Source organism: Lygodium microphyllum, chromosome 13 (genome assembly GCF_053477565.2).
Source record: "Lygodium microphyllum isolate KBCC chromosome 13, Lygodium_microphyllum_v1.1.10, whole genome shotgun sequence".
In the NCBI taxonomy this organism is placed as follows: domain Eukaryota; kingdom Viridiplantae; phylum Streptophyta; class Polypodiopsida; order Schizaeales; family Lygodiaceae; genus Lygodium; species Lygodium microphyllum.
In genome coordinates, this window is record NC_141147.1 from 9,884,736 (window position 1) to 9,906,764 (window position 22,029).

General features: G+C 39.3%; 1 protein-coding gene across 1 annotated transcript; it reads right to left on the minus strand.

Annotated features, from left to right (window-relative positions):
- Positions 1–9,443: 9,443 nt before the first annotated feature.
- Positions 9,444–11,369, minus strand: LOC148026331 (uncharacterized). The gene is made up of 3 exons (XM_087690750.1): positions 10,559–11,369; positions 9,963–10,380; positions 9,444–9,857 (listed from the first exon to the last, which is right to left on the minus strand). The coding sequence occupies exons 1-3, from the start codon at positions 11,182–11,184 to the stop codon at positions 9,693–9,695; spliced, it is 1,209 nt and encodes a 402-aa protein (XP_087546876.1). The 5' UTR covers positions 11,185–11,369; the 3' UTR covers positions 9,444–9,692.
- Between the last annotated feature and the right edge of the window lie 10,660 nt (positions 11,370–22,029).

Here is a 22,029-nt window from a genome sequence, read left to right on the forward strand (position 1 = left end):
CAAGTTGTAGAGGAGGTATGGTTTGGGAAACCTCCATCATATACTCATTTGAGGGTTCTTTGGAGCTTTCTTCCATGTTCCCAAGGACAAGCACAACAAGCTAGATTTGAAGTTTGTCAAATGCATCTTTTTTGGATATGGTGATGCAAGTGAGATGGGCTATCATCTTTGGAATCTATATGCTTAGAAGGTTAAATGTAGCAGCCATTTATTATCTTCCATGAGGATAATATGCATATGAGACCAAAGCAGGTGATTGAGGTACATAGGGTGATCTTTCAGAAGGAGTCTCCCATTACTATACATCCTATCCTAGTGAGACAATCTACTATGGTTATTGATGATGTAGTGGCCCAGAATCTGCATGTTGTGTAGGATTATGATGTTGGCCAGAGAGGACATGTTGTACATGCTCCACATCGAACTTTGAGGTGCTTTGCTAGATCTTCACGTCCTACTGATCACTATGACCCCTCTATGGATTATATCATGGTAACTCTCCTAAGCCACTTACCTATGAGGAGGCTATGTGCAAAGGTGATTCTCATTCTTAGGAGAGGGCTATGCGGTCTAAGTTCAATGTGCTACAGAAGAACCATGCATGGAATTTAGTTTCCTTGCCTAGTGGAAAACATACATTGTTGTGCAAGTGGGCATACAAGCTGAAGAGTATCCCTCATCTCCCTAAGCGAGCATATAAAGATAGATTGGTTGTAAAGGGTTTTAAGCAGGAGCATGATGTTGATTTTGATGAAGTATTTTCTTCTATAGTCAAGATGGCTACCCTACGCTTGGTCTTAGCCTTGGTTGCTCAATTGGATTTGGATCTTTATCAAATGGATATGAATATGGCTTTCTTACATGAGGACTTCCAAAATAAGATTTATATGTAGCAGCCTAAGGCCTTGTGGAGAAATGCAAGAAACACCTAATGTAAAAATTGAAGAAGAGTCTTTATGGGCTTAAGCAAGTATGTAGGGATTGGTACCATAAGTTTGATAAGTTTATGCATTCGTAGGGGTACTCACAGAGTAATATGGATCTGTGTTTATGCACGAAGAAGGCCCATGATTGTAGCCTTATGGTCTTAGTGCTTTATGTTGATGATATGCTTATAGCTAGGAGTGCTCATGAAAACTTTAAAAACTCAACTCAAGAGGAGCTTTGAGATGAAGGATATGAAACATGCCTCACACATACTTGGTATATGCATTACGTGCAATCGCTCCAAGAGACCTCCCTACTTGTCCCAGAGGGAGTACATGCACATAGTACTTAAGCAATTTTATATGCAGAATGGTAAGCCTACTGGCTATCCTTTACCTTCTCATGTAAAGGTTAGTCATGCTGATTATTCACAACCAAATGATGAGAGGGCCAAGATACCCAAGGTTTAGTATGCATCTGCAATGGGTATTTTGATGCTTCCACTTGTCCTAACTTAGCATTTGCAATGGGAGTTATGACATGTTATATGGCTACACTTGATAGTTGGTATTAGGATGCTATGAGAATATCATAAGATACCTGAAAGGCATAACAGATATGTGCATTGCTATAGTAGCCAAGATACATGAGTCATGGGTTACACTACCTCCGATTATACAGGACATGCAGACTGTAGGAAGTCCACCTCTGGTATATTTTTACCTATGTTGGAGGTATTATCTCTTGGATGTCTAGGGTGCAGAAATGCATGGCCTTGTCTACTATCGAGGCTGAGTATATTGGAGCCACTTATGCTTGCAAGGAGCCCGGGCCTATGGTTAGGCCGTTTGCTTGCAAATCTTGGTAATGATTATGACTTCTACACTACATTCGCGTAGAATGAGTAGCATTCAATTGGCCCATAATCTGGCCTTCCATATGACGACAAAGTACATTGAGGTGCACTATCACTTCATTAGAGAGGTGATAGAAGACAAGTCCATTGAGCTTGTCAAGATTCCTACATGTACGAATCTTGTAGATCTACTCACTAAAAGACTCCTAGTGGAATGATATGCCTTCCTTTCTTAGAAGGTTGATGGGCATAGGATGAGATGATGTCTTTCCTCATCCTATTGTATTTTATGTACATTCTATACTTTTCTTTCTTTTCTTTTCCTTTTTTCTTTTACTCATCACCAAGGAAGATTTTCTTTAAGTGAGAAGTTGTTGGGAGTAAAGGCATTTGCGCCTAGCCATCCACATCTACTCATTGTACACTGTACCCGCACACCTATACACTACAAGTGGTGGATGCCCATCATTGTCACTTCATTCTTCATTCTTTTAGTGACTATTGAATAAGGGAAGACCGATCACACATTGTGATTGTTGGAGTTCCCACATAGAGTGTCTCTCTCTTATTCTCTTGCTACTTTGCTCTTGTTTCTACTTGTGTGCTTCCACTCAGGCTATACCTTTCACTAGTTTATTGTTTAGGGATGTGTACATTTCATTATACGTCAGCTTTACCCTAGGTAGAGTTTTAGACTATAGACTATAGTAACTATGATTACCCTATTGTTAGAAGCTTCCTACCAAACCTAGTGGACCTAGACCTCAAACCATATTAGTTGGTTGGTTCGTTTTTGTCTTGTGCCAATCACATACGTGATTAACTTGTATACATTAGGCTCTAAGAAGCTTATGTTTTCTTTTAGTTAAACAGAATCACGTAAGGAGGCCAATCTTCCACATCTAACACTTAAAAGGTGGTTTTATTTGTGTGGTGTTAGTGCTATCATATGCGTAAAGATAAACACATGATTAGTACATTTGTATTTTGTGTTCTATCAACACTTCATGCACATTTATAACAAGCTTTTAGGGCGTTGAAAACGCAATAGGCAAATTGTACACCGAAATAATCTTTTAAAACTTAAGGTCTCCCAAAGGACAATACTCACATACCTTTGTTGTAATTATGCATGGAAATAACCTTTTTGAAAAGTAAGGGCCTTTTGAAAAAATGGGATGGCCAAAAGGAAAAAGAAAATTGGGAATGGGATGTGGACCAAAACTATAAACTTATCAAAGGCATATATGGCAAAGGATCCAAATAATATGTGTAGCAAAGGCCCTTTCAAAGAAGGGCAAAGGACCAAAATAAAATGAAAGTAATGAACAGATTTTAGATCTTGGAAGTGAAATCATAGGTGAGTCTTATCTGGAAAATCTACATCCTTTGAAATATGGGCATCAATATGTTTGCTAAATGAACTCATGCTAAAAGCGCTTGTACCAAGAATAAACAAAAATGTAGCTTAGCTATGTTTGCCCTCAAAAGTGTAAGCATCTTTGGAAACAAGATTTCAAATTGAAAAGACTTCAAAGAGTTAAGATCAACACTTACTATCCTACACTCTTACATATTTCTTTCTCTTTAAATATGTATGTTTTAAATAGTAATCCTTGACTGTTTGCTTATTGAGCTCCCTAAAGTCTATGCAAAGTCAAACTTGATTATTCTTCTTTTTCCTTATAACTACCGGCGAACACCACTCCATGTGTTGTACAGAAAATATCAAGCTAGCCTTACGCAATTTCTGCAACTCCTCAAATAGTCCATCCCTTAGTTCAAAAGGCATACGTCTCACTTTTTGTCACACAAGGTGGCTACCTTCCTTCAAGGGAATGGTATGCACAGCTAAACTGGGAGGAGTACCCCTCGTCTCATCATAGCTCCAGGTGAAGATATCACGAAATTCTTGAATCAAGGACATGTGGTCATTTCTTTCTTCCAAACTGAGCATAGACCCTAATTTAATTGGTCATGGATCATCCAATGTACTGAGGTCCAACTCAATCACATTATCATCTCTTATTCTATCTTGAGCTTCTATCGTCTCATTTTGAGTCACTTGGTAGATATCCTCTGTAGCGGACCCCTCTTTTGATTTATCACTTGATGAATATACTATCCATAATTTTCATATGGCTTAGGGGAGCCCCCAAACCTCAAGAGGGCCTCCCAAACCTAGAACATGTCCCAAGCATGAATGGAGCAAAAGGACAATGGTAGATGTTCCACTTTTGTCCTAAGCACCCATGCAATGCAAAAAAACTATGTTTTTTGCAGTAGAGACAGTAGCCTGAAATCTGTGTTTTTAGCAACAGTGTGGACTCCTCTGGTTGGATCCTCCATGACCTCACTTAGGTGATGATACCATGTGCAAGTGTGCAACAAATTAGAAACACAAACATGGAGAAGAAAGGAAGAGAGAGATAGCAACCTCTTCCAAATGTGAATTAAAGTGAAAAGATGTGGTTCTCTCTCTCTCTCTCTCTCTCTCTCTCTCTCTCTCTCTCTCTCTCTCTCTATATATATATATATATATATATATATATATATATATATATATATATATATATATATATATATATATATATATATATATATATATATATATATATATATATATATATAGTGGAAACCTTGGTGCACTAGGTAGTGGTGATGCAAGCAAGGTAGGTATAACGTGTGAGCAAATGAGGTGGTGCAATGCAAGCAAAGAGAGCATGCAAGGTGGTGAGAGTGGGTAGCTAGTAGGTGGACAGGTGGCCAACATACAAGAGGGTAGCACGGTTAGCCAGCACATACACACACACAAGTTGAGAGAGAAATATTAGAAAAAAATGTGAGGGATGGAAGATAAAAAGGGGTGGAGAGAGAGAGAGAGAGAGAGAGAGAGAGAGAGAGAGAGAGAGAGAGAGTTGAAAGAGAAAAAGAGAGAGAGAATCTTGACATCCAAAACTCCAATATCTAGGGGAGAGGTAGCATAACAACTTTGCTTCCCTCACAATGCTACTTGTCACAAAGAAGCTTCATGCATGCCATGAAGCAACCTATCAAAACATTAGTATCTAGAGCCCTTATATGAATATGAGATCGATTCAACTATACCAAGATAGTGAGTTGAACTTGGAGCTCTTCTCTTTTTACAAAACTAGCTAGAAGACTATTTGTTGAAGAAGGTTTTTAGCTCAACCAATTATATGCCATATTGAAAAGCCACCAAATTCCAACATTTCTAACATAATGTTAGCTCTAATCACATGCCATACTTCAACAAAAAATAGGCATAGACATTCCTCCACATTGACAAGCATAGCTTCCCTCAAGCTATTTGATCATGAAGTTGATCCTTGTCCAACCAATCTTTTATCTTCTTCTAGATCCTCCTAACACAACTACGGGCCTAAAACAAACAAAGGGTATCTTCATCTAGTATTTTACACTGGTTACCAAAAATTGGTAGCTATTCAAAGCAGTCTTTCTTTAGTATGCAGCTTAATTATGACCCTACTCAAAAGAACCACATTGAGCTACCCAACTAAAGCGGCTTTCCATGTTGCAAGTGGCATACTCCTAATGACACTTACACATGAGGTACTATGGCAAAAAGGTACAATTAAACTTTTTATAAACCATAGTAATTTTTTTATCAACCATGGTATCTCCATAAGCAATTTGGGTACACATAATGCTCATAGTTTTTGGCTATGGCTATAAAAGTCAATCTTTTAGAAATGTCAAACGAGTTTAACCCATCATGTATCCTCAACTATCAATCTTACAATGGTCAAACCATTTAGCACACATTTTTCCCATAGTTTTAGGGGGCTACCATAATTCAACCAAGGTGAAAGAATCGTTACTGCCACATCAACACCACGAGTTTGCTCACTGCCATGAACTAATCATACTTGGCCCAGAAGCTACTAACTTTTGAAAATTACCCACCTTGTCTTGGGTAGTAACAAGGATTCCTATGCAAAACTACTCATTCAAAAATGAAGCAAATTTAACTCTTGGGAGGATGGTCAATCCTCTTTCACTTTAGAAAAGACTTATGTGAGCTAATCAGCTTCCTTGTAGGAAACAGAATACATTTCTTATCCCCATATCCTTTCAAGTTACCAAACCTTTTTTATGAAGCTTAAAGGTAGTTTGGGGGACACACCATTAGCCAAATCAATAGAATTGGGCCAAACTGTGAGAGCAAAGTAGTCTCCTTTCCCCTCTACTCATCCATTCCCCAGCTTAAGCTAAAAGAGAGTTTAACACCTTCCCAAATCTTCATCTTCACATTAATCTTTTGGAGGAAGAAGCCAATCAAGCCTCTACTTTAGACTAACTCCCAAGCCCATAAGACATCATAGATATCTAGATACCTTGTTAGGGCTAGTATTTTTTAGTCCAAACTTCAAAAGAATCCTTGGATCCTCTTTTCACAATCTTAGAACTTTTGTTTCTCATATTAAACAAAATAGGAATCTACTTCTCTTTCATCATAACCATATGTGCTCAAAAATGAAGGCTCTGCCTATGTTCCAAAGTTTTTATAATTACCACTATTTCTAAATTAGTTGTGTGCATTTTCAACATGTTATCGTCTCAATTGGGAGCAAAGACTAAAATCAAGGAGAACATTGTTCCTACAATGGTAATGACACATTTGCACAATTGCAACTTGTTTGTACAATTGTAATGATACAATTGCATAATTTCACCTGTCCATGCAAATTGGAGAAAGAACCATTTACACAATATAATACTACCACCAAAACCATGGAAAGGGGCTTCCATAAAGATCTTTAAATCCTTCGAGTACAAAATAGGATTGCTCCACACTTAACTTCCTAAAAAGCAATTAAATCAACCTTGTGCCTCTTGTTCAACTAATTAACACATGTTTCTTAAGCGCTGAATAGGGCCCTCCAAAATTCATGACAATATGTTGAACTTCTCCATTCACAATAGGCAAACTGTAAAATCCAAAACCACCAAAGGGACATGCATATTCATAAAGTAGCCAAACTGTCTTAAGTAACACGTGTTTCTTAAGCGCTGAACAGGACCCTCCAAATTTCATGACAATATGTTGAGCTTCTCCATTCACAATAGGCAAACTGTAAAATCCAAAACCACCAAAGGAGCATGCATATTCATAAAGTAGCCAGCCTGTCTATGGCTTTTATCTTCTCTTGAAGGAACTCAAAATTATGCCTTGATCTCTTATTCAAGAATAGTGTGTAAACAAGGAAAAATAAAAACAAGGCAAAAACAAGGCACTTTGAGAGCAAGACATCTTCTGGTAAGGACCTTGCGACCCATTGAGGACAACCCACAACAGTATAATGATATCCACCCATGCTCCATTTGGGAGCCAACCAATATTTGGTACCACCTGGCACTGAACTTCACAGTGCAGTTATAAGGGACTCTTTCCTTTATTGATTATCCTCCCCATATAGGATCATAAAAATCCACATGTGGCAGTCATAGCATCTAGAAGAAAGAGATTCACGAGAAAGGCTACAAAATCTGTATGCACCTTTCTTAGTATTAGCTACAAGAGATTCATGCAGACTGAGATCGACCTTCAATAAATAAGCCCTACCATAGCTTGAAACAGCATATGAAGTCCTTTTACCTGGCATAAATAAATTATCAACTCCATAAGGGCATCTTCATTGCGTCTTAGTGTCTTAGTGCCATAGTTGCCTCTAGGTGGTGGTCTACTCCCCTTTTCCCTCGTGGGAAGAAGGGCTTCATGTACATGCATGTCATGTCAAAGAAAGCAGGGGGAGGTGAAAGTTCGAAATGGAAAGAGCCTGTTATCTAGTCTTAAAGTCTCACACTGCATATTACTTGTTGCATGATACAACCACATTGTCTTCCACCACTGCAGTCAGATAAAAATTACTTAACACCACTAGTACACAAAGGACATTGTGTGCTACAACTAGTTAACGATGGGAACCTTGACTGCTGACAACATATTTAATATAAAAAGCTTTTTACAATATCGCATTTCCATCTGCTGAAATTACAATACTAAACTAGTTAGTACGGAATAACATTACAATCTAAGTGCATGGCTTTGGCAACCTGCATTGGAAAAAATTATATACAAGTATACATTTATTGTTTTTCAAAATCTAAAACATCAGCAAAGTGGTGAAAAGTGAAAGCCTGGCATAAGCAAAGCAACCACCCAGAAGCTTTCTACATCTTGCAAAGTGTACATAGATGATTCCTCTGTGAGATTGCTACATTCCCTGGTATTCTCTCCTACCGATACATACATATTAAGGAAGATGGAATACAAATCAGACTCCTCTCGTTGAAGATGAGATGGACAAACAAAAATATACAGCGGAGAATCAACTGATCCATACACTGTAGCTCAGGTGTACACTTCAAGTTTGCGAGATAAACTGAATAATAGACCACCACTTAAGATGCATCATTTTAACTAGTACAAAAAAAGTGGGGTACTTGTGATCGTATACAGACCAGCCCAAACAAAACCTACACATGTTTCCTGATTAATGGAGCATAGAATTCATTGAAAGGTTATATAAGCTGATCATGTTTTATTAAGTAAATGAAAAGTAAGGGTCTAACCACATGACTTGAAAAAGATAAACAAAGCAACAAGTTAGGTCTAATGGAGTGACAATAAATGTCTAATCATTTTCTTTTAAAGTAACCAATCGTATGATAATACTAAAACAGAGTAACAAGTTTGACTGGCCCTCATTGCCATGGGTCAGGTCAACTTTGGTTTTGTCAAATGTGGGTCAGAACGGATTTAGGGTTTTGTATATAAAGTTCAAAAGATGAATGAGAGCTCATTCTTTTGGGTGTGTGGCAACAAGAGACTCACATTCTTCTCTTCTTCTCTTCTCTTTGCTTACTTGTGTGTGCTTGAGAGAGGGAGTGTGAGAGTGTGAGAGAGTGAGTGTGTGAGGGTGAGGGATCAAGGAGGTGAAGCTCTCCATCATCTCCTCTCTTCTTCTCTCCTCTTCTCTTCTCTTCTCTTGTCTCACGTGCGGTTATGGAGGATGGAGCTTTGGTTGGATGGCCGGTTCCAGAATGCTACTCTAGATTTTCACATTTTCATTTTACAAAACTGCTGTGGTAAGATGCTTCCAGAATTTTATCTCCATCCTGAATTTAAGCCACGGTTTCCTTAACTCAGTGAAAAGAAACACAAGGAACTCCTCAGAGGCCAACACCCGTAACCCGTAAGACGCGTTAATTCACCCATCCAACTTGTAGCACATCACATCTAATCAAAGTATTACCTTCGTGAAAAGAAATACAAGAAACTCCTCTGAGGCCAACACATGTAGGCTAATTCACCCATCCTACTTGTATCACATTGTATCGAATCAAAGTAGTGTGTCTAAACCTCGAGTCTGAATCAAATGCTCTATTTTGCCTTCGTTTTGCCCCTACTGCAACAGCATAAATAACTCTGACAAATCAGAGGCTTTTCCTGGTTTCAACCAGCCACAAATGGTGCAGAAAGGGACAATGACTTCCCAATAAATCAATAAGGCCACCCTTTTAGCACGATTGCACTGACACATTGTGTGTGTGGAAAAAGGGGGGGAGGATATATATATATATATAATATATAAAAGAGAGAGAGAGAGAAAGATTGTCCCCAAACTCCCCTTGGAATTATGTGAAGTTCACCTTGATCCTCAAAATAGACATGTTCTGATACATATGAAGATCTGCCAACCAACCACTTCCTTAAGGCGATAATGAGGTCACCTTGGTAATCAAATGACCGAAATATTCTGGCATATAAAGATGACTACCAATCTTTTACCTTGATGCACAAGGTAGAAGAACCAGGCTACATTTTGGCAATGTAGCAGTATCAGCTGTTTCATGTACTTTGTCACTGTTTGTCTCCCCCTTTGGTCTTAGCAAAATGCTTCTTATCCAATTTCTCTAGAGAACATGTTTTAAGCAGAAACAACCTTGCTGCACGCTCTGCTAAGCTACCACCACATTTGAGTCCACGAGATTGCAATTCATGCTTCAGCCGTTCAAGACCTAGAACCTGTACAAAAGGAAATGTCCAATTAAACGATGACTTCACTTTAAATTTTGGCTTCACAAATTGGTAATTGCTATCACAATGTTCTGTCTCAGGTTTGAAGCATACCTCCATATCTCTTGAGCTGTCATAGATATCAAAATTCAATTGCTCTTGAGCTGACAATTGATCGGCATCTTTTAGTAGTGAAACTTCACTGAGAGCATCTGGGGAATGTTCAACTTTAGCCGTATTGCCAGCTACCTCCAGTGATTTGGAGGAAGACTCTTCTGAACCATCTCTTAAACTGCTATCACTTGACTGCAAACTGCCTTTATTTTCTACTGTATCTTGGCTAGGCGAAGCAGCTGCAGCTTCCTTGGCATTCACAGAGACCAGAACTTTGTCCTTATCTTCTTCCTCCTGAATGTTATCTTCACCTGTTTCGTGAGAACCATGCCCATCTCTTACATCTCCTACTGCGATCTTATCATCTCCTTCATCTTCAATCATCTCATCATCACTTTCTTCGACTACTTCAGTTAACCTGAAAAACATGGCAACACACAGTGTCAAATTTGAGGCAATGTTTCTTGATTGACAAACACTTTGCTGCAGGACATGAATCATCTGAAAAAAAGTCGAACTGCTAAACTACTCATGCCTACAAATTGTGTACGATTGTTATACACTAAGTTAAAAAAAGAAAAACAAAAGGGACTTACCATGCACACGCCCGTTTAGTGCTTGCTGGCGCATCCTCCACAACCTTCCGCTTCCCTAATACTTTGGCTTCTGCAAGTCCACTAGCAACAGCAGATGCTACGTCTTCCCGTGCCCGGGAAGTCTCTTCCCTGAACTTCAGTATATCCTGTGAATAGTCAGCCTCTACTTGTTTCTGCTTCACCTGCTTCTTTATGAAGGCTTGAGCAGCTTTCTCAAGCTCTCGCTCCTTGGCCTGCGCTTTCCATTCCTTGAGCTTCTTCTCAGCGTTCACATGGCGGAGCCTGCGTCCGCTCATGTCCCGGCAAGCATCAAAGTTGCTGGTCTTCTTCTGACCAGCTTTTGTGGCCGCGCCTCTGAGAAGGGAGCCAAACCCTCCCTTCCCTCCCCGAAGACGGAGGAGGAGGGAGCAGGAGGGGTAGATCCCATCACAATCAGCAGAGAGAGATGCGTTGTGGGAGAACTCTCTAGTTCCAGTGACGATGCGTAGGCAGTCCGAGGGGATGCCGAGGAGATCCGCGACACGATGGTAGAGGAGAGAGCCAGCGACGGCGGGGTGGGAGAACTGCAGGCAGGATGTTTTGCCATCGAGGCCGCGCACGAGCATCTGATACGACGCCACAGCCATGAAAGCAAAGATGCGACAAACACAGTCAAATCTTACCGCGTCGACTTCTTCGTCGTGATCGCCTTCTGATTCTTTCTGCTTCCTTCCTTCTTCGAGGTATGTAGGCTGCGTTTTCCGCTCTCCTTCCCGTGGCCTCCTCCTCCGAACGCGGAAAAAGAAAAGCGAAAAGAGGGAAGAGTTCTCTTCTTTTCTCATTTGGCCGAGGTTTAAATATATTATATATCCATACCTCTGTATCGATATCTCTACAATATTTCGTTTAAAACCTGACCTAGCCCATGCTCATCTACATCTGCATCTACATCTACACTATCTCTTCTTTTAAACCCTAAGCCTCATAAATTTTACATAGCATTCATGTTAAGAAACTTGACAAAAAAAAAATTACTTTTCTACTTGCATATAAGTCTGGCGTGAAGCACTATTATAACAATTTAAGAGAAGTTCATTCCAAGTTCAAGGTATAGATAACAAGGAAGCTATTGAGAGAGAGAGAAGGGGGAAGGCAAGGTAAACATCATTGCTTTATAGGTGCCCTAGTGGCCCGTGCTTGCACGGGTCCTAGCATAGAGCACTAGTATCAACTATTACAAAATTTTCCAAAAAAAAAACCTCTCAAATTTTAAGCTTTTTCTCTTTTAAAGACTTGAACACTCTAATAGTAAACATTATTTAGTTATAAATATAATTGATATATTTAATTTGATTTAAAGTATACTTTGGAAAATATTTTTTTAAGGTTTTTGTATTTGCTACTAAAATGTGTTTTGTGAACATTGCTTTTAGGGTTGCCCATGTAAACCAAAATTGATCGTTGTGCTGACATGTCACTTGGCCAATTGGCTGCCTATGAGATCTAGCCAAGCTCACCACGTGCAACGAATCAGACGATTGTGGAGTGGGCCAAGAAGCTTGAAGCAAGCCCAAAGACTCCCTCACTTATTCTATTTACATATCATGTACTAAATGAGATCACTTTTTTTCCGATGGAAGCATTAATGCATTGCAAAAAGTAAGACAAAGTTTGTACAATGGAGGGGGACTCAGCCCATTGACTGGGACTTCATTTATTTACATGAAGTGCTCAACCATATGTAAGCCTTGGTAGTACATACGAAGAGGGGTGTCTAGGGGGTTTGGGTTGGATTAGGGTCCTAACCAGAGTGTTAGGGAGTGAATTCGGGCAGGGGCACAGAGTTGACCCCTACTGTGGAGGGTCCCCTCCCATATCTGCCACTAAACTTCATGTCTCTTTGTCCAATGCTTGGCAACCCACTCATTTGGTATGCTTGCAAGCCTAGGGGTCTCATCTACTGACCAATGCGCTAGTGGGCGTGTTTCTTCCGGTTTGTTTGCCGTCACATTGGGTGGGACCATATCAACCGGAACATGGATGGTATAGTCCCAAGAAGTGGCTGTAGCAATGATTGACTAGAACAATTCTACAACAACTCTTCTTTGGATACTCTTTTTCTACTTTTCTTGATAATGGCTTGAGCTTCCTCCATGTCAGCTTTTAGCTGGTGAAGAAGATCAACATGCTTTTTATTAAATACTTGCTCATTATGGGAACACCAGACTATCCATAGATAGAGGCCTCGGAGGAGAGTCCATAGTGATGGGGGGAGGCCATTGGTCTCACCAATCAATAGTTCCTTCAAGTAAGTTTATAAGGGTGGCTGGGGAGGATAGAGCCTTGAAGTCAGCTAAGGTAGTCACGATTACAAGGGCAATTGATGAATAGATGTGCTAAGGTTTCCTTGCCCTTGCAGCATCAAGTGCATAGACCATTGCCAATTTCAAATCACCTCTGCTCTTTCATGTGTCCAAATAAATCAGCCATAGTAAGATTGATATTTTGGGGGAGATGTAGCTAGCCTAGATTTGTTGGAATCAATATTCCCGCTCTTGAGGGTTCCAACTAAGCATCTGTAAACGCCCCGAACAACGTAGTATGCTTAACAATTATGATATTTGCTTGTTTTCGAGATTTAATATAAAAGAGAATGAACACTTAAAGCTGAAAATGAAAATTACTCACAAAATTACAGCCATGAAAATGTAAAAGTAATGGAGACAAGATTGAGGGTTGAAGATGGGCAACCCCCCCCCCGAAGGAATGTATTTCTGCTCAACCCAAGTCCCTTAGGGAAGAGCTCAGTTACAATCAACCTGAGAGTGAGAAGAAGTAATTCTCACTCTCACAAGATCATGCAAAGATGTACAAACACACATGCATTATCTATTATGCAATGATAAGAACTGATTTCTTTACAGTATGAGAGAAGAAAAAGGGGAATTCAGCCTTTCTCCATCGTTGATCAACAGTACATGGATAGAGCTTGCTTCTTGTAGCTAAAATGGAAGAAAGAGCTCAAGAAGGAGGTGCTGTAATGAATTTACAGGCTTGCTGTCTTGTAAAACAACAGTGATAGAAGAGGGAATATGGAGGAATTTGATAATGGAGAAGTGGGGGATGATGATAGGGATGGATGGAGCCAGTTTCTGGCTATCTGTGGGTGCTGTACATGGTGCGCAGATCGGTCGCAGATAGCTCACGTAGTGAATCCCTGAAGGTCCCCAAGAACAAAGAACTCTACCTTTTTGCACAAAAAACCATGTAAAAGCATGCACGACAAGAGGCAAGAGACAAATTGGGTTCAATCTCCCCCATGCCTTGTGTGAGCGCTTCACAAAGCATGTATTTTATGTATATTTCAATCTTCATGCTCAATAATAGCCCAATTACAAGAATATGACAAGCTTTTAGCTTTTTGAGTTTGCTTTCTACAAAAATAGAAAAATAAAGCTAATGGACGGTGCCCATAGAGTCTGGCACGCCCAATCTCAATGTCCAAATAGAAATAACATATCCGGGCGCATAGGCACATACAAAATAATAATCAATAATCAATGTCTCTATAAACATAACAAAATATAGGCGTGGCGCCTATCAAAATATAGTCCAAATGTCGAATACCCGCTAGACTCCAATGCTTTCCTCCGCCACTGCTGCTATCTCTACACATCAACTGAAGCATTCACAATCGTTAGTAAAATAATACAATTAAACCAACAAAAGTGAATACCTAGCAGTCTTCAGCTACATAAATAAATCAACTGGTTAGAAATAAATCCTAACCTTAATTTATTACGAGTGCGCACTCTAAACTCATAAACGTTTATTAATTTAATATGCATTTTGCGGAATCACCCGCTATGGAATCACCCATGTACACACTAAATTAATGAAACGCCCGAAAAGGACAGGCGTCCCCATCAACTTCTCGCACAAAGAATCCTCTTTGTGTATGAGCCCCGGTCATCTAAGTTTACGGAATCCACCATAAAACCTCACGGAATCCACCGTGGCATATGCCTCCTGGCATCATACCCCCGGGGTGGGATAGCAATTGACCTCAATTGCTATTAGCTCAATGTGGAGCTAACAGAGTGGGGAAAGCATTTAAGTCTCTAGCGTGCATCCATTGTGCTTCCTCTACAGGATGGTTCTTAAATTTTACTAGATATCTAGAATACCTTCGGCCAGTTCTAGTGGTCATGTAGTCAGTGTCTATGATGGCTTCTGGTTCAAGTATTTCAGTCTCTTCTTCTAGTAAAGGTGGGTTTTCATAGACAGGGTGGATAGGTAATTGGCCTCTAAATGGTCTCAATAAACTAATATGAAATGTATTATGAATTTTCCAATGAGATGGCAATTCTAACTTGAATGCATTATCATTAATCTTATGAATGATTCTAAATGGTCCATAGAATCTAGGAGCTAATTTGACAACTGGATGTCTATCGACACTTTGCAGTCTACGTTTTTCTATTCTAAGCCAAACATAATCATCAACTTTGAAATTCATAGCTTGTCTTTTCTTGTTGGCTTGTTTGGTATATGATTGTTGGGCTTTAGCAATCATATCCTTAACCTCATCAAAAATAGTGTTATGCATAGTAGCAATATCATCAGCGCTCTGAATTCTATTAGACAAAGATGCAACAGGTGTAGATAATCTATATCCATAAATGACTTCAAAAGGTGCTTTCTTTGTAGATGTGTGCGGTGTATTGTTGTATGCAAACTGTAATAAATGTAAATGAGTATCCCATGTCTGAGGTTTAGAGATAGTATATGCACGTAAAAGATCTAAAATGGTACTATTTGTGGCTTCTGTTTGTCCATTTGTTTCTGGATGAAATGCAGATGAGAAATCAATCTTTGTGCCTAGATTTGCAAACAGTGTAATCCAAAAATTATTACAAAATCTAGAATCACGATCTGAAATAATCACTTTTGGCAATCCATGGTTAGTAAAAACAGTTTTCAAAAATAAATGTGCTGCTTGTGATGCTGTTAAAGTTTTCTTACATGCAATGAAATATGCTTGCTTACTAAATCTATCTACAATTGTCCAAATCATGTCATGGTTAGATTTAGTATTTGGTAAACCAATAATGAAATCCATAGATATATGTTCCCAAGGTTTAGATGGAATAGACAAAGGCATTAATAATCCATACTGTTTACCATGATGTCTCTTTATTCTTTGACAAATCAAACATTCAGAAACGAAATTAGATACATCTGCATCCATATGCGACCAATAAAAATCTTCAGTTAACATGCGTAATGTAGATATGATACCTCTATGACCTTGATATGGGGGACAATGAATTTCATTCAAAACAAAAGATCGGAATGGAATAGTAACACACAGTCTCTTTTCAAAAAACATAAATCCATCATTATATGACAATGAATCAACAGGAATGAAATTATTTTGAACTAATTTTTGCCAATCAGAATGAAAAGTAATATCCTGGTGATATGTGTCTTTCATAGCAATCAAAGAATCAAAAGATATGATAGAAATATTATGAATTGCAGGTCTTCTACTCAATGCATCAGCAACTACATTTTCTTTTCCAGGTTGGTATTGAATGATAGGATGAAAACTTTGAATGAAGGAAGCCCATTTGATATGACAGTCAGAAATTTGGGGTTGGCTAAGTAGATGTCTAATGCTTTGCTGGTCAGTCTTTATCATGAATTCTGAACCCATTAAATAGTGCTTCCATTGTTTTAATGCTTGTACAACTGCTAATAGTTCCTTGTCATAAGTGGAATATTTGAGCTCAGAGGGTTTCAGCTTAGAACTAGAATATGCTATTGGATGGTTGTCTTACATTAATACGGCTCCTATTCCTGATCCGCTAGCATCGGTCACAACTAGAAAGAATGGTCTGTTAAAGTCAGGCAATTGTAGAACAGGGGCATTGGTTAATGCACGTTTCAGTAAGTCAAAGGATTTCTGCTGAGTTTCAGTCCATTGATAAACAATTCCTTTCTTAAGAAGTTTGGTTAATGGTAAAGCAAGTAATGAGAAATTACGTACAAACTTCCTATAGAAACTAGCAAGACCAAGAAATGAGCGTAATTCATGTACATTCTTAGGAATATGCCAATGCAATATTGCATCAATTTTCTTAGGATCAACTTTAATTCCTTCTTTTGATACAATATGACCTAGATATTCTATTTCTGTCTTAAAGAATTCACTCTTTTCAGGATTTGCAAACAATTGATTTTCTTTCAGTAATTGAAAAACTAATGATAAATGCTCATAATGCTCTTTTTCACTTTGACTGAACACCAAAATATCATCAAAGAAAACAATCACACAATACTGATATTTCAGAAAGATACGGTTCATCATTCTACTGAAAGTAGCAGGTGCATTAGTTAATCCGAATGGCATAACTAAGAATTCGTAATGGCCAAACTGTGTCCTGAATGCAGTCTTAAATATGTCGGATCTATCTAACCTTACCTGATGATATCCAGACTTAAGGTCAATTTTACTAAATATAGAAGATCCTTGCAGTTTATCCATAAGGTCATCAACTCTAGGTATAGGATACCTATTCTTTACATGATCTTATTTAATGCTCGGTAGTCAATACACATACGATAGGTATTATTCTTTTTCTTGACTAAGAGCACAGGTGCACCGAATGGGGAACTGCTAGGTCGAATTAGGCCTCTATTTAGTAATTCTTCAACTTGACTCTGGATTTCTTTTTGCTCTATTTGATTGTGCCTATATGGTGCTTTGCAAGGTGGTTGTGTGCCAGGTATTAGATCAATCTTATGGTCTTCTGGACGTGATGGTGGTAAACCTGGTGGTAGGTCTTCTGCAAAACAGTCCTTAAAATATGCAAGAAATTCCTTATGCCTAGGATGCATATGATTTTCCTTTGCATGCAATTCATTCACCCAAATGAGATATGATTTAGTATTCTTGCGTAGTGCACGTTTTGCTTGAGTATGCGAAAGGAGTGGAAAAATATGAGATGCATGCATACCATATAATGTCATAGATTTTCCTTGAAAATTAATATTCATTGTGTGTGTAGAATAATCTATATTTGGATTATGCTGGTGTCTCCATGGCATTCCTAAAATAATGTCGCTTGACTGTAATGGGACAACTAAGAAATTTCTTCTTTCAATATATGAACCAATTTGAATTTCTAAATCTTGTACTTCTTGTGTGCCATTGTACCTAGTGCCTAAAAATGCAGCTTTTATGCGATAATGCGTAGGTACAGTATGCAATTTCAATTCCGTTACCAATTTTGCTGAAATAAAGTCATGGGTACTACCGTCATCATGCAATATAGTTCTTTCTTTTCCATGCACCATACATTTCATAGTCAACAATGAATGTGAAGTAGGCATACCTGGTAAAGTGTCGGAAGTAGTAGTAATATCATCCTCTTCTTCAGTGAAATCTGGCATATCCTCATGCTCGTCTTCGTCCATAGCTCCAAGGTAGTTGATATGTGCTGCTGGCTTCTTTGAATGACAATTTGCTGCGAGATGCCCTGGCTGGTGACACTTATAGCATACTATTGGCTTGGCTTTGGTTACATTATTTGCAATGGCTGGAAGTCTGGGTACATTTGAATTTGCTTGTGGAATAGGCTTTGGATTTGGATTGACAGTGGATGGTAATGCAGGTGGTTTAGGCCAATTCTTGCGGAAAGATGGTAATGAGAAACGACCTGGATTAAACCTTCTGAAATTGGAATTGAATTGTTTAGATCCATAATTACCGTTGGCTTGGAATGGCTGTGGTCGTCGATCTCTTCCGCGTAACTTATCTTCAGTGTCGTGAGCTAAGGAGATGGCGTCTTCAAGGGTAGCAGGCTTGAACATGTTCACTTCAGCGTAGTAATGTCCAAGAAGTCCAGACATATACTTCCGCTTATGTGTCGTCTCTGGTACGTCTTCAAGCATGCGTAGCTGTAGGAGTGCATTCCAAAAACGCTCTGTATACTGTGGAATAGGCTCACGATCTCGCTGTTGAAGTAAATCCCATTGTTTGATAGCCTTCTCATGAAATTGCAGTGGAAGGAAATTTTGCATGAACTTCTTTTTGAAATCTTCCCATGTAGCAGGACATTCTATGCTCTTGCGGACTACAGTCCACCAAAGTGATGCTCTGTCTATCAGATGATTAGTAACACACTTGATTTTATCTTTTTCGGGATAAGTTTCCTCATGGAAATAGTCATCAAACTGGCTAATGAATGATAAAACAGTCTTTCCTTCTCTTATGCCATTGAAAGTGCGAAACTTGAAACTTCGTTTACTTATCTTGGATTCCTTGCGAATGGTTTGTGCTTCAAGAGTGGCGTCGATGGTACGGCGAATCAAATCTTCAGCTTGAGGTTCTTCTTTGTCGGTGGATGCTCTTTGTAGTTTTGTCAATTGCGCTTGCAATGCTTGCCTAGCCCTTCGCTCTTCTTCCAATTGTAGCATGATTAGATCCAGCTTTTGTTCCATGGTAGGCTCAGGTAAGTCGTCTTCAGTCATAGGATCATCGATATGTGGGGTAGTCATCCTGTAAAACTCAACAAACCTTTCTCACTCAAAATCAGGTTAGCGGGATGAGCGTAGCTCAAATTTGGGGTTACAAGGCTATGTATTTTTGGGTATTTCTTCTTTAATTTTCAGAAATTCTGCAATATTTCTGTCTCTGTTTGCTGAAAGTACTTCAACGAACTTGCAGATAGGTAGAACAGCTTGCTGTGAACAACTTTCCAGTTCAGAGTTTTTGCATACGAACAAGTCTTCTAGGAGTTTTAAGCACTAGTCAGTTCTGATTTAGTCTGACTTGCAGAGTTGCAGACTTAGCAGACTTGCAGAGTTGTGGACTTGCTGAACTTAGGCCGACTTGCAGAACTTACAGAACTTGATTACCGTCGACTTGCGGAACTTAACTTCAGAAGTGCGAGACCTGGAGTATATCAACTTGTGTGTCCTGTGTAACTTGCAGAGAGCCTTAAGCTTAAGTGATTTAGCTTAAGCTTATGAAGCTTAATGGTGGACTTACAGGGCGTCGTCAGATTTCGTGGGGGGGGGGGGGGGTCCGTTTTTTCTTCACGCGGAAATTTCGGGGGTCTTCTGAGGCCACGATTTCGAATTATGAAGCTTCTTAAGCTTCTTTAAGGCTTAGAAGCTTAAGATTAAGCTTTTAATGAAGAGGATTAAGAGTTTGCTCACTGTTTTTCAACGACTTGATGATGGAGATGTATGCGTGGTCCTCCGCCTGCAGAGCCTGGTCCTTCGCGATCTGACAGTGGAAATAGGGGTTCTTGATCGCCAGAAGTCTGCCTCTATCGATGGTTCGCGATGAGATTGACTGTAGAGCCCGTTTGTTCCTGGAGCTCCGCCTTCGCCCGAGATTGGTAGCGATTGGAAGCTCTTGATCTCTGCTCTGCTCTGATACCACTGGTGCGCAGATCGGTCGCAGATAGCTCACGTAGTGAATCCTGAAGGTCCCCAAGAACAAAGAACTCTACCTTTTTGCACAAAAAACCATGTAAAAGCATGCACGACAAGAGGCAAGAGACAAATTGGGTTCAATCTCCCCCATGCCTTGTGTGAGCGCTTCACAAAGCATGTATTTTATGTATATTTCAATCTTCATGCTCAATAATAGCCCAATTACAAGAATATGACAAGCTTTTAGCTTTTTGAGTTTGCTTTCTACAAAAATAGAAAAATAAAGCTAATGGACGGTGCCCATAGAGTCTGGCACGCCCAATCTCAATGTCCAAATAGAAATAACATATCCGGGCGCATAGGCACATACAAAATAATAATCAATAATCAATGTCTCTATAGACATAACAAAATATAGGCGTGGCGCCTATCAAAATATAGTACAAATGTCGAATACCCGCTAGACTCCAATGCTTTCCTCCGCCACTGCTGCTATCTCTACACATCAACTGAAGCATTCACAATCGTTAGTAAAATAATACAATTAAACCAACAAAAGTGAATACCTAGCAGTCTTCAGCTACATAAATAAATCAACTGGTTAGAAATAAATCCTAACCTTAATTTATTACGAGTGCGCACTCTAAACTCATAAACGTTTATTAATTTAATATGCATTTTGCGGAATCACCCGCTATGGAATCACCCATGTACACACTAAATTAATAAAACGCCCGAAAAGGACAGGCGTCCCCATCAACTTCTCGCACAAAGAATCCTCTTTGTGTATGAGCCCCGGTCATCTAAGTTTACGGAATCCACCGTAAAACCTCACGGAATCCACCGTGGCATATGCCTCCTGGCATCAGTACATGAGTTTACAGCAAAGAAAAATGATGTTGAATGAAGAAAAACGAGCTCTTATTTATAGGAGAGGGGAGAGCTAGTACAAAAGGGGAAAGTGGAGTAGCACAAGACAAGTGTCCAGCCACATGTCATGAGATGTGACAAGTGGTGGGACACTTGGAAACTTGTGTGACAAGTGTCTTGACACTTGTCTCTTCTCTATGGCCTTCCTTTTTGGGTTGAATACTGTCAAGAATAGAAACAACCAAATTTAGTAAGCACAGTTAGAGTACAGAACTTACTATTTTTAGAATGACATCCCTATTTTTTAGGACTAGCATTTTTAGGCTAATTCGAGGCTCCTAAAATTTAGGAACCTCCTAAAATTTAGGGATCTCCTAAAATTTAGGGACCCCCCCCCCCCCCAATATGGATATCATATGAAAGCTTTTTCCGTGTACATCGCAAAAATGGTATCCGAATCTTCATGTGACTTTCCTATGCAAAGAAATGTGCATTTCAAGCTTTCAGCCCACACATGCACATTATACAAGCATTTCATGATCATGCCATCTTGTTGATTGTAACTGTCTGTTCCGGTGGATCTAGCCCACACTTCAAGGCATCAATCCTTTCTGTGTGCGAGTCTAACCCTGATATGCATGAGTTCTAGTCACAGGCGCCCAATCGGGTCATATAGGTGGAAGTGTGAACTATCTTTTCTCTAACCCACCACGTGGGTCCACCATAACCTGTGACCACTCATCAGTGGCCAGCTCCAATGCACTTTTCTTTATATCTAATTAGTGCAAAGGAAATAAATTTAATAAATCATTATATAGACAAATTAATGAAAAAGGATACAAATTCTGTTTCTATAGAGTTGTGACAGCCCTCTGGCTTTTATTCAGCTGTCCTCAGCTGAAAAGCTTCTTGATATTGCTGTAGAATATTTGGGTAATCCTTCATGAATTTTTCATCTACCCACTGTGCATCTATTGTGGGTAGATTCTTGAATTTTAGCAAGAATTTTCGTGTCACAAGGCCACTTCTCGTGGTTCGATCCTTGAGAAACAATATCTTTTCAGGTTCCAAGAGTTGCTCTGTTTCTTCAACTTCTGGGGGATCTTCAGTAATGGGTTCCTTTGGTTCTGGTCCTATGTAAGGTTTTAGCAAACTTACATGAAAAGCATTGT